At 48.6% G+C, this 20,249-nt stretch overlaps 1 protein-coding gene across 1 annotated transcript; it reads right to left on the bottom strand.

The window, feature by feature from the left end:
- Positions 1–611: 611 nt before the first annotated feature.
- On the bottom strand, positions 612–16,876 carry HMGCS2 (3-hydroxy-3-methylglutaryl-CoA synthase 2 (mitochondrial)). The gene is made up of 10 exons (XM_005879078.2): positions 16,710–16,876; positions 14,444–14,898; positions 11,875–12,000; positions 11,143–11,307; positions 9,130–9,295; positions 6,801–6,971; positions 5,444–5,550; positions 4,522–4,647; positions 3,441–3,552; positions 612–1,253 (listed from the first exon to the last, which is right to left on the bottom strand). The coding sequence occupies exons 1-9, from the start codon at positions 16,811–16,813 to the stop codon at positions 3,446–3,448; spliced, it is 1,527 nt and encodes a 508-aa protein (XP_005879140.1). The 5' UTR covers positions 16,814–16,876; the 3' UTR covers positions 612–1,253; positions 3,441–3,445.
- Between the last annotated feature and the right edge of the window lie 3,373 nt (positions 16,877–20,249).

Genomic DNA, 20,249 nt, shown 5'->3' with positions numbered 1-20,249 from the left:
CTCGCCCCCCCCCTCCCCCCCGGGTTTATTTGTTCAGATGCCACTGGCCAGGTGGGGAGCTTTGATCCACAAGCTCTCGCAGTCCTGTCTGGCCCCTGTCTGCTGGCTCTCCTGGGCGGCTGTCCTGGGTCAGGGAGGGAAGCTGGGCCACCCTGTGTGCTGCACCACCCTGGTCTCCCTGTACCTCCCAGAGAAAAGAAAGGAGGGGAGACCATGCTCAGCAACTCACTGCTGGGGGGCAGGTGCCAGGGCAGGGCAGGAGCCTGGAGGCTCAGCAGGCTTCTCTCCAGGAAACAGAAGAACCCTTCCCTCCTTTTGTGTTTTGAGTATTTAATTTAATGTTGTTAATCCTCACCCAAGGCTAGTTTTCCCATGGATTTTTAGATAGAGAGTGGAAGGGGAGGGAGAAGGGAGGAAGAGAGAGAGAGAGAGAGAGAGAGAGAGAGAGAGAGAGAGAGAAGCATCAGTGTAAGAGAATCGATTGGTTGCCTCCTGCACTCACGGGACTGAGCTGGGGATCCAACCTGCAACCCAGGTACGTGGCCTTGACTGGGAGTTGAACCAGTGACCTTTCAGTGCACAGGCTGGCGCTCCAACCACTGAGCCAGGGCGTGAATATTTAATTTTATTTTCTTGTTTGTGACTTCTGGGGCCTGGTTGCCTCTCTTGCCTTTAACTTTTATGACGTGATTATATACATTTCAGGTGTACAGCATTGGAATTCGACAACTGTAACAAAGTCATCACCCCCCAGTCTAGCTATTGTCCAGCACCACACCATCGTCCCCTTCCCCCCACCCATGTCTCTATCTTTTTAATGGCGCTATATCAGCTGAGTACCAGATATAAAATTGAGAAATTCACAGAAAACCCAAAGAAAGAATAAAGATATAACAGCACAGGAACGTAATAATAATAACAATACAAACAGCTATAACAAACAATAGACGAGTCTTCCGGATCTGGAGACAAGGATCTGCACCCTGCAGGAGGTCCGGGCTAGGCCTCCCTCCGTCTCTCTTTTCCACGAAGGGCCCTGGCCCACAGCGCACGGCGCCTGGCAGTGATGCAGCAGGAGAAGGCATGCGGGCCCCCGGAGGGTGGCTGTCACTCCACAGGGCCCGGGCTGACGGGGACAGCGTGTCCAATCCATTCTGTTTACCAGCTAAGAGTGGGTGGGTGGTGGTTTGTTTGTATATGATTCGTGGGCAAAAGCTGTGCTAGCATACTTTTCCCAGGGCCACTCCGTGGAGCTGTGGAATTCAAAGAAGCAAAACAAGGCCATTGAATATTGAGTCTCATCCTGGGCACCCGCCCTCAGTCCCTGCTTCTTGCCCGAGGCAGGGCTGTGCACAGGGGCTCTCTCTCCTAACTGCATCCCGAGGGCTGGCTGGGGTGCTCCACGGTCTCCCCTCCCAGCTCCAAGCCCTGTTGCCCGCCCGAGGGACCGGTGCCGGGAGCCAGGGCTGGCAAAGCCCCCTTGACACGGTCTGTCTGAGAGGCCAGCAGGCTGGGCAGGGCCATGCAGAGGCCCAAAGAGCTTGCCGAGCACTGCCCTGATTCAAAGTCCTATTTCAGCTCCGAGCTGGTTAGTGTGGGTTCCTTCCTGGGTGAGTGATGGGCATGAGCAGGCCCAGGGCGCCAGCTTTCTCTCATAGGCACAGCGCGGCCTAAGCCCGGAGGGAAGCTGGTCCACCCCGAGAGGGAGGGGGCTGGACCCTGAAATTCTCCCTTCAAAATCCCAAATGTCATTCTCTCTCCGCCACACACCTTGAAAAACCCAAATGTCTCTCTTTTTCCCTCCCGCCCTTCCTCCTTCCCCTGCCCCTCTCTCCTCCCCCTCCTCATGACTGAACCAGCTTGACATACTTAACAGCCCCCTCTTTGCCACTGACTTTCCCGTAAGAACCATATTTCAAACAAACAAACAAACAAACAAACAAACAAACAAACACCCGAGCTCCCTGGCAGTGTCAGCATCTGGTGAAGCTGCCCCCTGAGCCTGCCTTCTCACCACAGCCTGCAGCCCCACCCTCCTCGCCTGGCCCCTGACCCCCCACCGAGCAGCTGGCAGGGTTGGGAGTGAGCTGGGGCCCCCCTCAGCCTGCAGTTTTCTGCTTTATCTCAGAATCTCCTTTATCCCTGGACTTTCCCCTCCTGTCTCCTATTCCACACCCTGCCCTTGGCAAACCTTTTCATTCTTCCCCCTTCGTCTCCCAAAGGAAGGAAACAATAATAAATAAATAAGTAAATAAAAGCCCCAGACAAATATAGAGGAAGTATTTGGGCGTGAGACCGTGTTTATTGAGATGTATGGGCTATAAGAGAAATTGCTCCTCACTCCTCTGCGTATCTTACCAACTTGGAAGGCAGATAAACTGAAGGCAGATATCTGGGTCCATGAACTCTAAGATTCCGAATATTTGATTTTTCTTTAAAAAAGTAGCTTAAAAGCCCTAGCTGGTTTGGCACTGTGGATAGAGCATCGGCCCTCGGACTGAAGGGTCTCAGGTTCGATTCCAGTCGAGGGCACGTACCACGGTTGCAAGCTTGATCCCTGGCCCTGGTTGGGGCGTGTATGGGACACAACCAATTGATGTGTCTCTCTCACATGGCTATTTCTCTCTCTCTCTCTCTCTCTCTCTCTCTCTCTCTCTCTCTCTCTTTCTTTCTCCCCCTTCCTTCCACTCTCTCAAAAAATCAATGGAAAAATATCTGCGGGTCAGGATTAACAACAACATTCCACTTCCTCTGGCCCCATTCCACTTCCATTAAACTCTTCTCTCCTTAAGATCCTGCTCTTTATGAATCTGTCCCTACCACACTGAAGCTATTCATTTTCCTGACTGATCTCGCCCCTTTGTGGTTTTTTAAAAATATATTTTTATTGGTTTCAGCGAGGAAGGGAGAGGGAGAGAGAGATAGAAACATCAATGATGAGAGAGAATCATTGATTGGCTGCCTCCTGCACGCCCCCTACTGGAGATTAAGCCCGAAACTCGGGCATGTGCCCTTGACTGGAATCGAACCCGGGACCCCTCAGGCCGCAGGCTGATGCTCTATCCACTGAGCCAAACCAGCTAGGGCTGATCTCGCCCCTTTGGAGTAATGAATCCCATAGGTTCAAGGCCACAGCCTGCTTCCCCATAAGGTGCTAACTTTGTTTTATAGAGCTTCTAGGGAGCTTCCTGGCATATGCAGATCAGATAAACACGTTGACTCTCTTTTTCACATTGAGATTTAAAAACACGCCTCTCCCCCCTGCTCTGGGCTTTCCAGGGCAGAGTCCTAGTGTTTTTCTTGGTCTTCATGCTACAAACTCCCCACCTCTGACCATGTTGGGAGCTACAAACCCTCCTGGGCCTAGTTACACCATCAGAACTGCATCTGTTTCCCGGAGGAAAACGTTCCTGCCGCCAACCCTGCAACATTCCACTCACCACCTTCAGACCGGACACCGGGCATACTTTCGGCGATGCAGCTCATCCACTCTCTCCAGGTACCAGGTGCCTGGGAAAAGGCTGGTGGTGTCAGCAGGGGGTGAGAAATTCACTGTGGGATAAGGAGAGGAGGCAAGACTCAAGACAAGCTCTATGCGATTGGGGAAGAGAAAATAGTAACAGGGACGCCTACAGCTCCGTGGGACGCTCTCCTGGCTGTGTTGCAAGGGGCTGCGAGGTCACCTCTATGCCCAATAGAGCACTGGGCCAGCAGGAGGACCAGAAGCAGAGCTCGTGCATAGGTCCTAGTCCATAGTCTCTAGTCCATAGGCTCTAGTCCATAGTTTCTAGTCCATAGTCTCTAGTCCATAGTCTCTAGTCCATAGGATCTAGTCCAGTGATGGCGAACCTTTTGAGCTCAGCGTGTCAGCATTTTGAAAAACCCTAACTTAACTCTGGTGCCGTGTCACATATAGAAATTTTTTTATATTTGCAACCATAGTAAAACAAAGACTTATTTGATATTTATTTTATATATTTAAATGCCATTTAACAAAGAAAAATCAACCAAAAAAAATGAGTTCGCGTGTCACCTCCCACACGCGTGTCATAGGTTCGCCATCACTGGTCTAGTCCATAGGCTGGACTATTAGGCATTTTATTACAGGAGTTTGACATTCTCCTTCAGTAAACATGGCCTTCCTCCATTGACACAGTCACCATGTGCTTTTTGGGTCAATGGGACTGAGCTTGAGGTGTACCTCAGAGCTTCCCATTTCCTATCAGACACTTCCTTCTGCACCCTAAGCCCTCTGGCCCTGGTTTATTATAGTATTTCAGTGTTTTGTCCATGGATGTTCATCTCAGAGGTCCTATTTTTATTGTTTTGTTTTTTTTCTTTGCTCTATCATGTCCCCTGTTCCAGATAAGATTGATGGCTGCTCCACCTAGGTTTTCTGGAACATTCCAAATTCCATAGGTTCTATCCCCTTTTCAGACCATGGTACAAACCATGTATCTCAAGATTTGCTTCAGAAAATACAGTTTTCTGAAGCTCTTCATCTTCCTGCCCTTTCCTTACCCTTGTGGAAGAATTGTTCTCTTTGGTCCATTATTTCTGTAAACTCCTCAGGAGACATGCGCTTCCGGGAGTCCAGGCGTTTTGGCAGGTTGGACAGACTAGAAACCAGGTTTGCCAGGGGGGAGCCTGCGAAGCAAAAGCAAGATTGATAAACCGGCTTCATTGTCATTGTCACTGCTACCAGCCACCAGCCCAGTAGAGAGCAAGGGTGTGTGGGAGCTCCAACCTGGGGGGACAGTGCCCAGTGTGTGGCTTGGAAGCCAGGAAATGATGAAGGCCAGCAAACACGATGCTGGCAAAACACAGGGGCAGACACACTCATCTAGTCAAGGTACATCTCACGCAGCGTTTAGATGCGCGACTTTTACTGCATTCGTCATAAAGCAATCATCAGCTGCTTACTGGGCACCTCAAATCCGCCCACGTCTCTTTAACCAGCTGCAACCAAGCCATCCTTACTCTCACCTGCCCTATTTGCTGGACCAGCTTGACTGGGTTCCCCAAATCTACCTTTGTGCCAGGGCAGCGCTTCAAATACACAAATCAGACAAACCTGCTCCATGGCTTCAATCCCTTTAGCGGTTTCCTTTGTTCTTTTTTTTTTTTTAAATATATTTTATTGATTTTTTACAGAGAGGAAGGGAGAGAGATAGTTAGAAACATCGATGGGAGAGAAACATCGATCAGCTGCCTGCTGCGCATCTCCCACTGGGGATGTGCCCGCAACCCAGGTACATGCCCTTGACCGGAATCGAACCTGGGACCCTTCTGTCCGCAGGCCGATGCTCCATCCACTGAGCCAAACCGGTTTCGGCTCCTTTGTTCTTAATCACATTATTCGGTGAGGGCGGGAGCCTCCCTGGCGGTGAGGCAGAACATTGTTTCTTCGGGTAAGAAGCACCTGGTAGAAAGACGGACTCACCCGGAGAAGCATCCTGGGACGCGCGAAATGAGAAGAAACTTGCTGCCAGGCCTGAGCCGTAGGAGAAGGCGCCGATCCTGGAGCCGGCCAGCTCTTGGGCAGAGTGACTGCAGGGGAGGAAATCAAAATCCAGAAAGCGCACCAGCATTGTATCCTGTGCTCCTCACACACAACCACCCTATCGACTCAATCTAGTTCACCTCTTGCCACTGGAAATGGGCTCCCAGAACTCACACAAAGAGGGGCTTTGGACTCCGGGGATATAGGCCCAGAAGGAGAAAATATGCCGAGAAGGAAGCAGCTAAAATCCAAGGTGCAGAAGGCACAGGGAGTGAAAAGGAATTTCGGGGTGTAAAAGGAGCTTCTCCCCACCCCTGAAGACAAGGTGAGTTCAGTGAACTCTGAAGGCATCTCCGAATGGAGACCAGACCACTGGACTCACAGGCTTCTACACTGACTGGTAGTGCTCTCGTCCCCCCATTAGCAATAATTTCACCAAGTTTGTTTATTTGTTTATTTTAAAATATGTTTTTCTTGGTTTTTAGGGAGAGAGGAAGGGAGAGGGATAGAGAGATAAACATCGATGAGAGAGAAACATCATTGATCAGCTGCTTCCTGCATGCCCCCTACTAGGGATCGAACCAAGTGATCTCTTGGTTCATGGGTTGACACTCAACCACTGAGCCACACCACCTGGGCAATTTCGCCAAGTTTATATATATATGCATCTCCTAGATTATATGCATGTACTATAGATAGTACATGTATTTCCTTCTAAACCTCACAACATAGAATGTCAATAGAAATAACAACATTTGAGCATCTGCTGAGTGTTATTACAGTTCTAATTGCTTTAGGCATTTAACACTCATCAAAAACCAACAAGGTACATAACGTTGTTGCACATATTTTATAGATGGGGAAAGGAAGGCACATAGAGGTTAAGTCTTTTCCCAAGGTCAAAGTTAATAAGTGGTAAAGAGATTTGAACCTAGGTTGGGGACTCTAAAACTAGACTCTCTTAACCAGGAATCTTCACTAAGTATAGAGATTTTAAGTGGATGAGATAAAAATATGCATAAAAGTTCCTCTGTTTTCTTGCTGCATAGAGTAGCTCTTGCACATCCCCTGACATAATACATGAACTTCACTTAGGAGATGACTATTTAATACTGATTGTAAACCTATATACACCTTTAAAATAAGTTTCTTTCACCTCCCTCCATCCCTTCCTCCCTCCCTGCCTTCCTCTCTTCCTTCCTTCTTAAAAAAAAATTCTGAACCACAAGAGGACCCAGGCTTGGTTGACCCCTGAGGCCACGGGTGGGTTGGGAGGTGGGCCGGACGCAGTACTCACTGGGACAGAAGTGAGGCCAGGCACCCATACAGGGAGGAGGTGTACGTGTTCCCATTGTGCGTGGAGAGGTAAAGAGAGGCCTTGGTTTTCTTGTTGAACATGTCCAGAGAGGCCTTCAGGAGAGCTTTGTCCATGTCCTTGTTGGTGTAGGTGTCTTCCAGCTTTAGCCCCCTGTGAGGCAGCCAGAGGAACACGTCAGGTGAGAGCCCCAGGAGGGGAGGGAGGCAGCTCTGGAGGGGAAGTAACAATCTGGAGCAGCGGTTGCCAACCTTTCGGACCTCACGGACCACTGGTTGGCGACCGCTGCTCTGGAGGGAAGACTCCGGGGCACATGTCCTTCTTCCCTCTGAGATTCCTCACTCTGTTCCATGCTTCCATGACTCTGGGGCCATTCTGTTCATCAGTTTATTTTGTTACTTAGCAGGGCACATGTTTTTATTATAGAATATTTAGAAATACAGAAAAGTGCAAAGATGAAGATGTCCCTAATAGTCTACCATTCAGAGAGAGCGCTTAGGTCATATATTTGTGTGGGATCTATCCCCTCTGAGATTCCTCACTCTGTTCCATGCTTCCATGACTCTGGGGCCATTCTGTTCATCAGTTTATTTTGTTACTTAGCAGGGCACATGTTTTTATTATAGAATATTTAGAAATACAGAAAAGTGCAAAGATGAAGATGTCCCTAATAGTCTACCATTCAGAGAGAGCGCTTAGGTCATATATTTGTGTGGGATCTATCTCTACTTTCACACAGTTTATTGGAAAATAAAATCATTCTTACATTCTGTTTAGCATGCATCCTTAACTGGTTTTCTCTATGGCAATAGATCACCTTCTACAACAGTATTATAAAGGCTGCAAGAATGGGTCATGATAGCATTGGCCCTACATTGGCCCATCTCCCATTCCTATCCTCACTAGTTAAAACACTACTCAGAAAACCTACATGTTCTTTTAAACATGTGGAATCACTGAGCCAGAAGCTATGCATATCGTTAAGCCCTATACTCCCTGTTTTCCTATTACTCCGCCAAACCCTTGTATCAATATCTATGAATTGCCCATTTTCCTGTAGCCTCGTCAATTCTGCACATTCCAATTTCAAAAAGGCTGCACAAAGAACATGGTAACCTGTTCAACTTTGTTACCAATGAGCATGTACATTTGAAAATATGATTATGTGCATTTCTTCTTTGAGGAAATTCCTTATCCATATCCTTGGCTCAGTTTTCTACTAAAGTGCTTATCTTATAATTGACGAGATTTCATATATTAAATATATTAGGTTATTATCTTTGTATGTTCGAATTCTTTTCATGGAGCAGGTCTCGTAAGCGGTGTTTGTGCTCATGTTGGTGTTTGTTAGTGGCAGGGGTAGCAGCAGTTTGCAATAGGGGCAGATATTGCTGGCATATTACGACACCTGAACAGGGACCAAGAAGAGAGGGAACATTCTCTTCCTAGTGGGGACTGTCTGTATTGAAGATTCATTTTGTTCCTAAATATCTTGGAGTCATGCATCCATAAATGGCATTCTTCCTGCCTTATTGACCTCTAAAAGGGTGAGCTGGACTATCTCGATTTTGTAGATGGGGGAATTGAGGCAACAAGCAAGGCATTGATGGAGTCCACAGTGAGTGAGAATTAGACTGGGCACTGGCTGAGCTGCTGTCCTGAACGGGGATTGTTTCTGGGTGTTTCTGTCCATATAAACTGTGAGAGCCTCTAGGCAGAAAGCATAGAGTCACCCTTGCTTCTGTGTCCCTAGAGTTTAGTAAGATGCCTGGCACATAGCTGACGTTCATCGAATGTTTACTGACTGCATGATGTGGCCACACCCTCTTTCCCCTTTGTCTTATTCTCTGAAGCTTCTTAAAGTCCCATGATCCAAGTTGCCGGCAAACTCCCTGTGCTCCTGAGATAAAGGTGGAGGACCCTATGTGGACAATAACCCACTAACCCACGCAAGACTTGGTGTCATTTCTGTTGTTGGAGGAGTGTCCTTTTCCCCCACAGGAGTGGCTGGTGGTCCAGACTCAAGGCTGGAGGAAGCCTCCTCCTTCCTCACGCTTCTTGACCCTTGAGGCCAGCGGTTCTCAACCTGTGGGTCGTGACCCCTTTGACGGTCGAACGACCCTTTCACAGGGGTCGCCTAAGACCACCCTGCACATCAGATATTTACATTACGATTCATAACAGTAGCAACATTACAGTTATGAAGTAGCAACGAAAATAATTTTATGGTTGGGTCACAACATGAGGAACTGTATTTAAAGGGCCAGAAGGTTGAGAACCACTGCTCTAGGCTCTCCACAAAGAGACTCACCTGAAGGCCTCCAGCCCCTTGTAGCGGCTGCTCTGAGTGTCGCTGCTGGCCGATAGGAAGTCATTGTACATCAGGCGAGCCAGCGATTTCTGGACCAACTTGCAGAAGGGTGAGTGGAAGATCATGAACTGTAAGTCATCGAGAGTGAAGGTTCGGTCGATGCCAGCTGGGAGGGAAAGTGTGAAAACAAGGAGGTGACATGATTGATAGATAAGCCACTGAGACCTTGGCTCCAACATCTAACTGTGCCGAGGGACGCCGGCCCCGCCTCCAGCAAACACTCCCGAGGTTTGCTCCGTCCCCTTGCAAGCACTTAACTAAACACCCGACTTACACAGAAAGAAGGGAAAGAAACAGCTAGATGCTTCCTGTCTGCTATGGCCAACCTCTGTGAAAGCGAATTCCTCCCCATCGACCTTGTGTCCTATCATTTTCTCTCTTGTCCAGAGGAGGACACAGTGTCTACAAAATACAAAGTTAAGTTATGTGTCCAAAGTCACAGCTCCAAAATGGTTGGCTCTGGATTCCTGTTCCGATGCCTCTCACTCTACACTTCAGACAGTTTCTCTCACTTCGAAGGGAAGGGCAATGCACCCTCTGCCCTTAGGGGGAAGTTTACAAATTAGTGCTGACTCCCAAGCAGGTGGTTCAGATTCCATATGAGACCATGGAGTGAAATTAGAATGCATAGAACTTGGAGGAGGCGGAAGCAATGAGTGAATAGTGGTTTGCAGTGGATGGGCAGAGGCGGAGGTCCAGGTTGGCTCCTCGCCCGTGGGGAGCAGCTGGGCAGCTGGCATTTCACCCACGGCACGGGGGAGGGGCAAGAAGTGGCTGCTTGTGCCACCCCTACAGCATCCATGCTCTGATGCTTCAGCACTTGCCTTCTCCCTCGCTGAAACCTGCCGTCTGTAGGTGCCCATCTGGGCATGGCTAAGCAGTTCAGAACCCTTTTTATTTTTAAAAAGTAGGTTTCTCTTGCCCTGGCTGGTGTGGCTCAGTGATAGAGCCTTGGTCCTCACAGGTTGTGGGTTCGATTCCCAGTCAAAGGCATGTACCTGGGTTGTAGGTTTGTTCCAGGGCTGGTCGGAGCGTGTGTGGGAGGCAACCAATCGAGGTGTCTCTCACATCAGTGTTTCTCTCCCTCTCTCTCTCTCTCTCTCTCTCTCTCTCTCTCTCTCTCTCTTCTCCCTTTCATTCCCTCTAAAAAAATCAATGGAAAAAATATCCTCCTGTGAGGGTTAACAAAAAAATAAAAGTAGGTTTCTCTTTATTTCTAAAATAAAATTTGTTTCTTTTCTGATTTTGAAAGCAGTACATATATTTTTTTAGAGGACCATTTAGAAACTGAAGGAGAAAATAAAGTCAACTTGTAACACTACCATCTGGGGAGAACCCCTGATAACAGTTTACTGAAGACACAGGCAGCTTTTCCAACACCAAGCTGACTTCAGAAGGTGGCAAGCGACCAACCAGGGGTCCCATCACTCCTGACTTCAGCAGCAACAAATGCTGGGCCCAGCAGGATGTGGTTACTCAGACTCACCGCAGTCCCTCTCCAGGTGGCTGACACCTGCTGGTTTCATACTGGTGGCTTTGGCCTAGATTGTTTATTTAGCTCAAGATAGAGGCAATTTTGTACTTGAATTTGAATGACTTCCCATTGGACTTGGGCATGGACCCAGGGAAGGTGTAAGAAGAAGAGGACATGAAACAATTCTCTTTAAAAAATTTTTTTTAAATTGATTTCAGAGGGGGAGAGGGAGAGAGAGATAAAAACGTCAAAGATGAGAGAGAATCATTGATCGGCTGCCTCCTACAGGCCCCCTCTGGGGATCAAGCCAGAAACCTGGGCATGTGCCCTGACTGGGAATCAAACTGTGACCACGACCAGGTGGAAAAATCCTCTTGAGATCACTTTCCGAGGAGAGAAGAGGCCTTGTCTGAAGCTTTTAGGACAAACTCCTGGCCCCGTGTGCATAGCGCCCCCTTTCTGCCCCCTGAGCCCCATACCTTGTTTCCACTGGTTCTGGATTTTCTGGCGGTAGACTGTGTAGCACCGGTCCAAGGCCCGTATGTAGCACTGGATGGAGAGCTTCCCGTCCACCATTGGGTATTCCGAAGCCCCATCTGGTTTGTAGAAATCGTATACGTTCTCCATGTGGGTTCCCCGCAGCCCTGGCAAGACACACAGTGGATTCAGTGACTGCACCGAGCAGCCCGCATGGAGCAGAGAGGATGGGAGAACTCTTACAGCCCCCTGGTCTCTGTCTGTCTTGGGCCCACGCTCGGGCCCACTCAACGTCCCTCACATGTTCAAAGCAGTAGAATATTTTGTTGCTCTTACATCAGTGAGATTCATGCTTGCCTTTCCATGCCTATCTGGGCTGAACAAAATCTGGAATAGATGCCAAAAGTCTCAAAGGAAAGTCTTACTTTCCACCCAATAATCATCTTTCATCTTCAACTGCCAGTTTACGTCCTTGTTAACAGCATCACCCCCATTTATTCCATGCATCCCTGTCCCAACGTGTGATGGCGCAAAAGATGACCCCCCCCATCCCTCTCATCCCTTTCTTCCTGCCCTCTGCTCCCCAATCCCCCTTTAGATAGCAACTGACATCCTCAAATCCACCCTCAGCCCTGCATAGTAGGTACGCCATGCCCATTTGGGGTCAGGAGCTATGCATTTGGCCGTGCCGTGCACCGTGTTTGGGTACCATGCACCTGCAGGTTACTACAAACCTCTCTCAAGGACCAGGGGGGCCTCGGGCCCAATCAGCATCGCCACGGCTCCGGCGCCCCCTGTGGGGCGAGCGTTGCCGCTGGGATACACTGCGATGTCTCCACAGACCACCATTGCATAGCGACCTGCAAGGAGAGACCAGAAATAAGTATCATCACCATCAAGTCTCAGTACACTGAGCACCTCCCGTGTGCCAGGCACGATTTTAGGTGTTGGAGATAGACTGACAGACAAAACCAAAAATCCCCACCCCAGGGAGCCTGGGTTCTATGAAACCCATCGTGACACATTTGAAATGCAAAGTCAAAACTCCGTGTCCAGGTGCTGTAGCTGTAAAACGCTCACTCACTCAGAATTCTGTTTCTGAGCTCCATGAGCAGTTTATTAATGGGCATTTTGGAGGTAATGTAGCTTGGTACCCATCCCCTTCAGCACTCTGTGGCTGAAATTCCTTCTCATAGAAAGCCAAGGGGTAGGGAGGGAAACTAACATTTGAAAGACTAGCTAGACATCAGTTAGCCTCAAGGAATCCTGAAAGCCATCCAATGAGGCCGATAACATCTACACTTACAGGGGAAGACACTGCCTTCCAGAGAGACCAAGTCACCTGCTAAGCTCTCACTCCTAGTGATCATGGCATTGGATATTCCAGCCCAGTTCTGTCTGGATCCTACGCCATGTGCTCTGGACAATTTGATTATAGTATTTTTATTGGGAAAAGGGTTTATGTTGAGGAAGCACATTTAATGTACACGGTCATAGTTACTACCTCTATAATAGTGAGGCTATTACTCAATGAATAATTGTTGTCTTGACTATTATTTGTTCCACTTTCATCTGATAGTACTGCTCCCCATTCCCCACCCCAAAAAGCACACCAAACTTGAGCTTCAGGGGACACGTGGTAGTAATTTTAGCATCTATCTGCTCCATAAGGAAGCCCCTAGGATTTACTCCAGGGCTGGGTACATTGGGGCCCAAAGCACTTAAATCACTGTCCAGAGCCATGCAGCTAATAGATAGTACAATAAGGATTCAGTCAGGATTCAGCCCAAATTCATCGAAACCCGAGAGCCTTCTCTTAAGAACTATAACAACTCCAATCCCAACAAAAAATTATTTCCCCAAAATATCTATATATCTATGTCTATATCTTTGTCTCTATCTCTATCTATCATCTATCTATCTATCTATCTATCTATCTATCTATCTATCTATCTATCATCTATTTGTATTTAGAAGCCATTAAGGAAAAAAAATCAGTAAATCTTACCACTTAAAAATTAAAATCTTCAATCAGAAACAAACTCAAAAGACAAACTGGGGAAGTATTTACAATACTTATAACCAACAAAAGGCTATTTTTCTTCTTTTATAAAAAGTCTCATAAAAAAGACAAAGAATATAATAGGGAAATGGACAATAAATGTCATAAAAATATTAAAGTTCTCATAATGAAAAAAAGGCAAATCAATGACACTATTATTTTACTTATAATATTGACAAAGATTAGAAAGTCTGATAGTATGTATCGTAAAAATGTACCTTTAGTACAACATTTTGAAGAGCAATTGGGCACATTCTATTAAACTCTTAAACCAACACAACATATCCTGCAATTCCATGTCTAGAAATCTAGTCTTCCCACACATTATCACAAGCATGCAGAACTTGTACAACACTCATGAAAACAGGATTGATCATTGCACAAAACTTGCAACAATCTAAATATCTGTCAATATGAGCTAATTCAGTAAAGTTTGGCACATTGATGAATAGCATATTATGTCGCGTTTAAAAGAGCAAAGCAGACCTTATGTATATTGATATAGAACGACCTCGAGGACATCATAGAGATGTTATACATAACATATGTATAATGTTAAAAACGAAAACTGAATAGATAAGTTGTACTTGCAGGTACATAGAAAAATCTGGAAGAACACACAGAAACTGTTAAATTCTGGAAAGTGGTAATAAGGCGTCCAAAGGGAACTTCTTTTTATCACTTTACACACTTTTGTGTATGTGTAATGTTTTTTTAAGTATAATTTTCAATTACTTTCATAAAAAAAACACACCAAGAAGCCCGGCCGGCATGGCTCAGTGATTGAGCATCGACCTATGAACCTGGAGCTCATGGTTTGATTCTGAGTCTGGGCACATGAGGCGTCCAAAGGGAACTTCTTTTTATCACTTTACACACTTTTGTGTATGTGTAATGTTTTTTTAAGTATAATTTTCAATTACTTTCATAAAAAAAACACACCAAGAAGCCCGGCCGGCATGGCTCAGTGATTGAGCATCGACCTATGAACCTGGAGCTCATGGTTTGATTCTGAGTCTGGGCACATGCCCAGGTTGCAGGCTCGATTCTCAGTGTGGGGCATGCAGGAGGCAGGCGGTCAACGATTCTCTCTCATCCTTGATGTTTCTATCTCTCCCTCTCCCTTCCTCTCTGAAATCAATAAAAATGTATTTTAAACAAACAAAACAAACAAAAAAGCCCTGAGTGTTCAGCCTCCAACCCCAGCTCCTTTCTTACATCAGACCTCTGGCAGCACCTACCGTCCCAGGAGCTGGACTCCATCCAGTTGGCCGCATTGAAGAGGGAGGCAGTGCCCCCGTAGCAGGCATTGGTGGTGTCGATGCCCTCGATGTCCGTGTTGCCCGAGTCCTGGAAGAGCTCCATGAGCACTGTTTTGACAGCCTTGGACTTGTCGATGATGGTCTCGGTGCCCACTTCCAGCCGGCCCACCGCGTCCCAGGGGAGCTTCGTGCGCTCCATCAGCTGCTGCACCACCGTCAGGCACAGGGAGTTGATGTCCTCCTTGACGGAGCAGAAGCCCATGCGGGTTTGGCCCAGGCCCACCGTGTACCTCCCTGCTTCCACATTGTTGTACTTCTCCAGGTCTGTTTGGTCCACGTATTGGGCTGGGAAATACACCTCCAGGGCCAGGATGCCTACGTCCTTCGGCCAAGTCCCCGTTTTGGCCAAGGGGACAGCAGGGACTGTAGAAAACCTGCAGGGGGAATAACAAGCAAAATCCCACTGATGGTCTCTAGCCAGTTTCCTCAACAAACAATACAGTCCTGGCTGGTGTGGCTCCATTGGTTGGGCGTCGTCCTGTGCACCAGGAGGTTGCAGGTTCGACTCCCGGTCAAGGGCAGTGGCCCCGGGGATGGGGGTGTAGGGTGATTGAACAGGTAAGGATACCTGGAGGGGAGAGCGAAGGGCGGAGGGAGACGACACCTGAGAAAAAGCAGGCGGGACACGAGGTGGAGGGTACAAGTCTTCCTTGGTGTTAAAGGCAGCGAAGCGCATGCTGAGATGGGAGAAGCTCTTAGGTTGCCTTTAGAGCCGATGCAGGTTGGATTAGGGGGGATAGACACATAGGAAAAAGAACCCCATAGAGAAGATTCTCAATGCTGTCCAGGCCCCGGAAAGTGGGGATTAGCTATGAATATATCGACAAGGGAAATGTGGCTGATGATGCCAAGATCTTGGGCCCAAGAACGTCAGAAGGAGGGGCAGGTTGGTGAGGACTGAGGCTGGCTTCTTGGTGGGCGGCCAAATGCTGCTTATTGAAACAAGCCTACCCACGTCAGTCCCTTTTTCGCAAACACCAAAACAGGTGACATTCAGAGCTGGGACATTTGACCTGAGCACAGTCGGTGGGTGGGGGAGAGTGTGGACAATGTGTGGACGATGGTGGAGAGTCCAAAAATAAGTAAATAAATAAGAAGGCTAGAGAGTCTCACCTGCCCCACACTCCCATCCTCCCAGGCTCCCCGGGTGCCAGGCAAGGGGAGGCACCAGATCGAAGTCGTTTCCCGGAGCACCCAGGGAATGCAGTGTGGAAGTGGCAGGAAAGAAAGGGCTACTGTCAGGGTGCAGGGTGGCTCCGGGGTCCTGGGGGACTGGCTGTAGCTGTGTTCCCATCCATGCTGGGAGACTTGGGCCAGACTGGGCAAGTTCACAAAGAAAAGGAGAAAGCATAGGTGCTTCTGCGCTCAGGCAGATTGCACACACGTGCACACGCATGCACATGCACACGCACACACATCTTTACATCCCCTTTTGCCCTTCCATGCAATCAGAGGACAGAGAAAAGCACCTGCTACCCTTGGTCCTTTGGAATCTTGCTGCAGTGACTTGGAGCAGCTGGGTTTGCTAACACTGCCGTTGGCACAGAATCCTGAAGGTCTTGGCAAGGGGTTGTGGGCAAAGGTGGGGATGGTGACCCTCGCTGGTTTGGCTCAGGGGACAGAGCGTTGACCTGCAGGCTGAAGGGTCCAGGTTTGATTCTGGTCAAGGGCGTGTACCTTGGTTGCAAGCTCAACCCTGGCCCCAGTTGGGGCGTGTGACAGAAGCAACCAATCAATGTGTCTCTGTCACATCAATGTTTCTCTCTCTCACTCTCCCTTCCACTCTCTCTAAAAATCAATTGGAAAAATATTCTTGGGTGAGGATTAACAACAACAACAACAACAAATAGGTGGGTATGGTGGAGGGGAGAATGCTGTGGGCCCTGGTGCTGATTCCTCCACAGCTGGCGCAGCTGGGGGTGTGACAGACACCCTCATTCACAAACAGCAGGAGTCAGAGTTCGAGACCCTGGGACTCCAGCTGGGAGGGGCTGTCCCTTTAGAGATGAGGAACCTCAGACCCCAGAGGTTAACTTGCGTAGCTAAGGCTGTGCACAAGCCTTGCCAACCTCTGACTTGGGTTCTGTGGGCTTTTCCTTGTGGCGGGCCCTCTGCCTACCTTCTGCTGGTTCTAGGACACGTCCCTGCGAGTGAGCTGGACAGTCCCTGGGAGCCGCGGACTCACCTGTGGTGGGCGGCGGGGAGAAGGCGGGTAAGCATGGCAGGTGCTCCCTGGAGCACCCTCTTCAGTTGCAAGACCCGCTTGGCGGGAGTCAGCAGCCGCTGCATTTTCAGAGGCGCGAGCAGAGAGCCAGCAGTTCACAGTCCAGGGGAGAGGTGCCCGGCAGTGCCCCAGCTGGCTTTATAGAGCCCCAGACTCCTGCCCCCGGAGGGCACGCCCCTGTTTATCAGGCTCAGCTGGCTGCCTAAACTGGGCCAAAGGTCTCAGAGCAGCGGCAAGTCAAAGGAAAACATCCTTCTACTCGCAGGGAGCCGTTCTGCTCCCGGGCATGTGCAGGAGAGGGTAGGTAGCTCCCACCCCTCCTTTCCTGGGCCCTGGCAGCCCGATGGGTGCCCAGCCGCCGCGCAGGGGCTGATGTTCCTGGTACCGTCCTAAGGTAACCAACCCCCTGGCCTGGCTCCTCATCTGAGTCCCTCTCACTTGGTGGTCCAGAATGCTCCCTGTGGAGCGAGCTGTTACTATTTTAATGTATAATATGCATAATAAGAAAAAAATCTTTCAAAACCACAAGGAATGAATCTTTTAATAGTAGCCCTTTACGTAGTTGCCAGTGGATATTGGCACATAGGCAAAGGGCTGGCATCAGCAAGGGTGTGGAGCCCACTCAATTTTTCCTATCTTTTTTTTTTAATCCTCACCTGAGGATATGTTTTTATTGACTCAGTCTAGAGAAAGAGGAAGGGAGAGGAAGAGAGAGAGAAACATCAGTGTGAGAGAGAAACCTCAGTCGCCCCAACTGGGGATCAAATCTGAAACCCAGGTGTGTGTGTCTGCATCTGAGCCGCTCAACGTGGCTGAAGAAAAACACAACATGTAGTGACTGATTCGCTCTGCATTGGCCACCACACATCTGGGGCCCCTCAGCAGGCCGGGCTCTCACCGCTGCACCTCCCTATCCGGCTCTTTCCTGCGCTCACTTGCAGATTCTGCTGTGGGAGGGAAGAGCAGACAGTGCCGGGGTTTGGTTAGTGGTTAACCAATCTCTTCCTTGGCAGGACTTGCCTTTTCTGATTGCCTGGGGTGACATTCAGACCCACAGTTTTGTGAGGGAGGCGTCTGAGGCTTATAGGTAATAGATTGTTATCTAATTAAGTGAAAGGTCCTGAGAAAAGTAGGGGAAAGGGTGTGGAGTCTGATGGAATTTCTCAGAAGAACAACACTGAGCACTTGACCGGGTGTTTTGCTGTCTCTCCATTGTCACCATTCCAGGTGTGGCCTTGCGTCTACGATGTCATGCAGGGAACAAAGCTAGCAGCCTCCCGGAGGGAGGGTTCAGTGTTTGCACGGGGAAGACGCAGTGTGGCAACGGTCGCCTGTGATTCTCAAGGAGCAAACCCTGGCACCACCTGTCACCCCTCCCCTGGCATTCATTGTCAGCTTTCACCTTCGCACACACTGAAACAGTTGGAAAAACATTCTGTGCTCGCAGTCTTCTTATGTCAATAACAAATAATAAGCCACAAAGCAAACAATTTACATAAGCAACCGCCTCTGCTTTGTTGGAGGTCTCAGAATTTTGTTGATAATGGGCATCCTTAGAATTTGCATAGCATTTTTATCATGTCAAACCCTTTTTTTTTTTTTACTTGGCACTAGGGCTGTTTGAATGCTTCTTCCCAAATCAACCCAGAAAGCACCAGAAAAAAAAAAAAAGTAAAGCATGAATTGGAAGCATTTTTTGTTTTAAAAGCTGTGAGAAATCCCTGAGGAGTCTGAAGGATACCCTAGACAGGGATGGGACAGAGGCAGGGATGAGGCTGGAAGCGGGGTGGAGCCTGGGGTGGAGGATGGCTGGAGGGGGCAGAGGGAGGAGGGACATTGTAAAAGCCCTACCCTGGTGCCCAGTGCATGCACAGACTTGCAGATTGACCAATCACACTCTGACGATCCCTGTAACAAACCTCCATTCTCAACCCCCCAGATGGATGGCCCAGCAATATTCTCCCGGTGCCATGGTTTCCTAGCGGTTTAAATGTGAAGCCGTGGTCAGGGGTGTCTCCTGGTGACGTGGCAGCAAACACGGATGGTCCACAGGGGGTTAGGCAATGTCTGGGGCTCTCCCTGAGGGCCCTCCCCTGAAATACACACCTACCAGGGCCCGGCCTTCAGCGCTTACCCAACACACAGCACCAGAGAGTGGCCATTGCCCAGAGAACAAGATGGCAGGCGCCAAAATCACAATACTCTGAAGACTGTAAAGGAAGACAGCACACTGAAGGACACATACCATAGGAAACAGAATTTCTGGAAACAGACAGACCCAGAATTTAAAATAACCATGCTGTGTGTCTAAGAAAGGAAAGGAAGAATTCGTACTGGAAGGCACTACTAAGAAACGAGGAGAGGAAAAATGATTTTCCCTTTACCTTCTAGGTCCTCGGCTGAGTCCTCCTTATAATAAAAGACAGATGAACAAGAGAAACGCAAACCAGTTTAATAACATGCATACCTCCTGCATCTTACAAAACACAGCTGCAACCAGGAACGGTTGTCAAGGTGGGGTGAGGGAGGGAGCTGGAGTGGAAGACTATATAATGATAGAAATGTAAATTTTTTTAAAAAATATGTTTTATTGATTTTCTAGAGAGAGGAAGGGAGAGGGATAGAGAGCTAGAAACACCAATGAGAGAGAGAGAAACATCAATCAGCCTCCTCCTGCACGCCCCCCACTGGGGATGTGCCCGCAACCAAGGCACATGCCCTTGACCGGAATCGAACCCGGGACCCTTGAGTCCACAGGCCGACACTCTATCCACTGAGCCAAACCGGTTCTGGCAGAAATGTAAATTTTATATCCATAGCTACACAACTTGTAGTACAGTGGCATTAACATAGACTTTGGAGTCAGCCATAGCCTACCTGGATGCACTGAACTAATCGTTTGGAATTTCTTAGAATCCATTTCTTCACTTAGAGTATCATTGGATTATGGTGGTGGTGAAGTGGGATAGTGCATGTCAGGCACTGAGCACGGTGCCTTGAACATGGTAAGTGTTCAATGAATGAACGCTGTGCACTGGGGAGGGCGTGAGGAAATGAACCGGCATCTACAGGCTGAAGAGGACCTGATTTCCTCACGCTTCCTCCCACTGCCCACAAGCCATGTCCTCTACACAGGACCCCTGCCTCGCATTTGGTGCGCACTAGCTGGGCCTGGGAAATCAAGGGAGGGTCTGCTGTGTGAATGCTGCCAGCCTTTCATGAGATAAGAAAAATAATCATTGGGCTGTTAAGGAAGGAACTTGGGTCCGGCTGGCGTGGCTCGGTGGTTGAGCGTTGATCTATGAACCAGGAGGTCATGGTTCGATTCCTGGTCAGGGCACATGCCTGGATTGTGGACTCAATCCCCAGTTTGGGGTGTACAGGAGGCAGCTGATTAATGATTCTCTCTCATCATTGATGTTTCTCTCTCTCTCCCCCTTCTTCTCTGAAATATATAAACTTTTTTTTAAAGGAAGGAACTTGGCAGCTTGCAATTTCGCT

This window comes from Myotis brandtii, unplaced genomic scaffold (assembly GCF_000412655.1).
Source record: "Myotis brandtii unplaced genomic scaffold, ASM41265v1 scaffold582, whole genome shotgun sequence".
NCBI classification, from domain to species: Eukaryota; Metazoa; Chordata; class Mammalia; order Chiroptera; family Vespertilionidae; genus Myotis; species Myotis brandtii.
This window is presented reverse-complemented; position numbering and strand designations above follow the sequence as displayed.

Bases quoted from the DNA above. Each gene is read 5' to 3' on its own strand.
- HMGCS2 (XM_005879078.2), bottom strand. From the start codon at position 16,813: ATGCAGCGGCTGCTGACTCCCGCCAAGCGGGTCTTGCAACTGAAGAGG. The intron at 6,972-9,129 runs GTGAGTCTCTTT...GCTGCCTCACAG, and splicing joins AAGGGGCTGGAGGCCTTCAG to GGGGCTAAAGCTGGAAGACA. The intron at 4,648-5,443 runs GTGAGTCCGTCT...TTTGCTTCGCAG, and splicing joins GTCCCAGGATGCTTCTCCGG to GCTCCCCCCTGGCAAACCTG.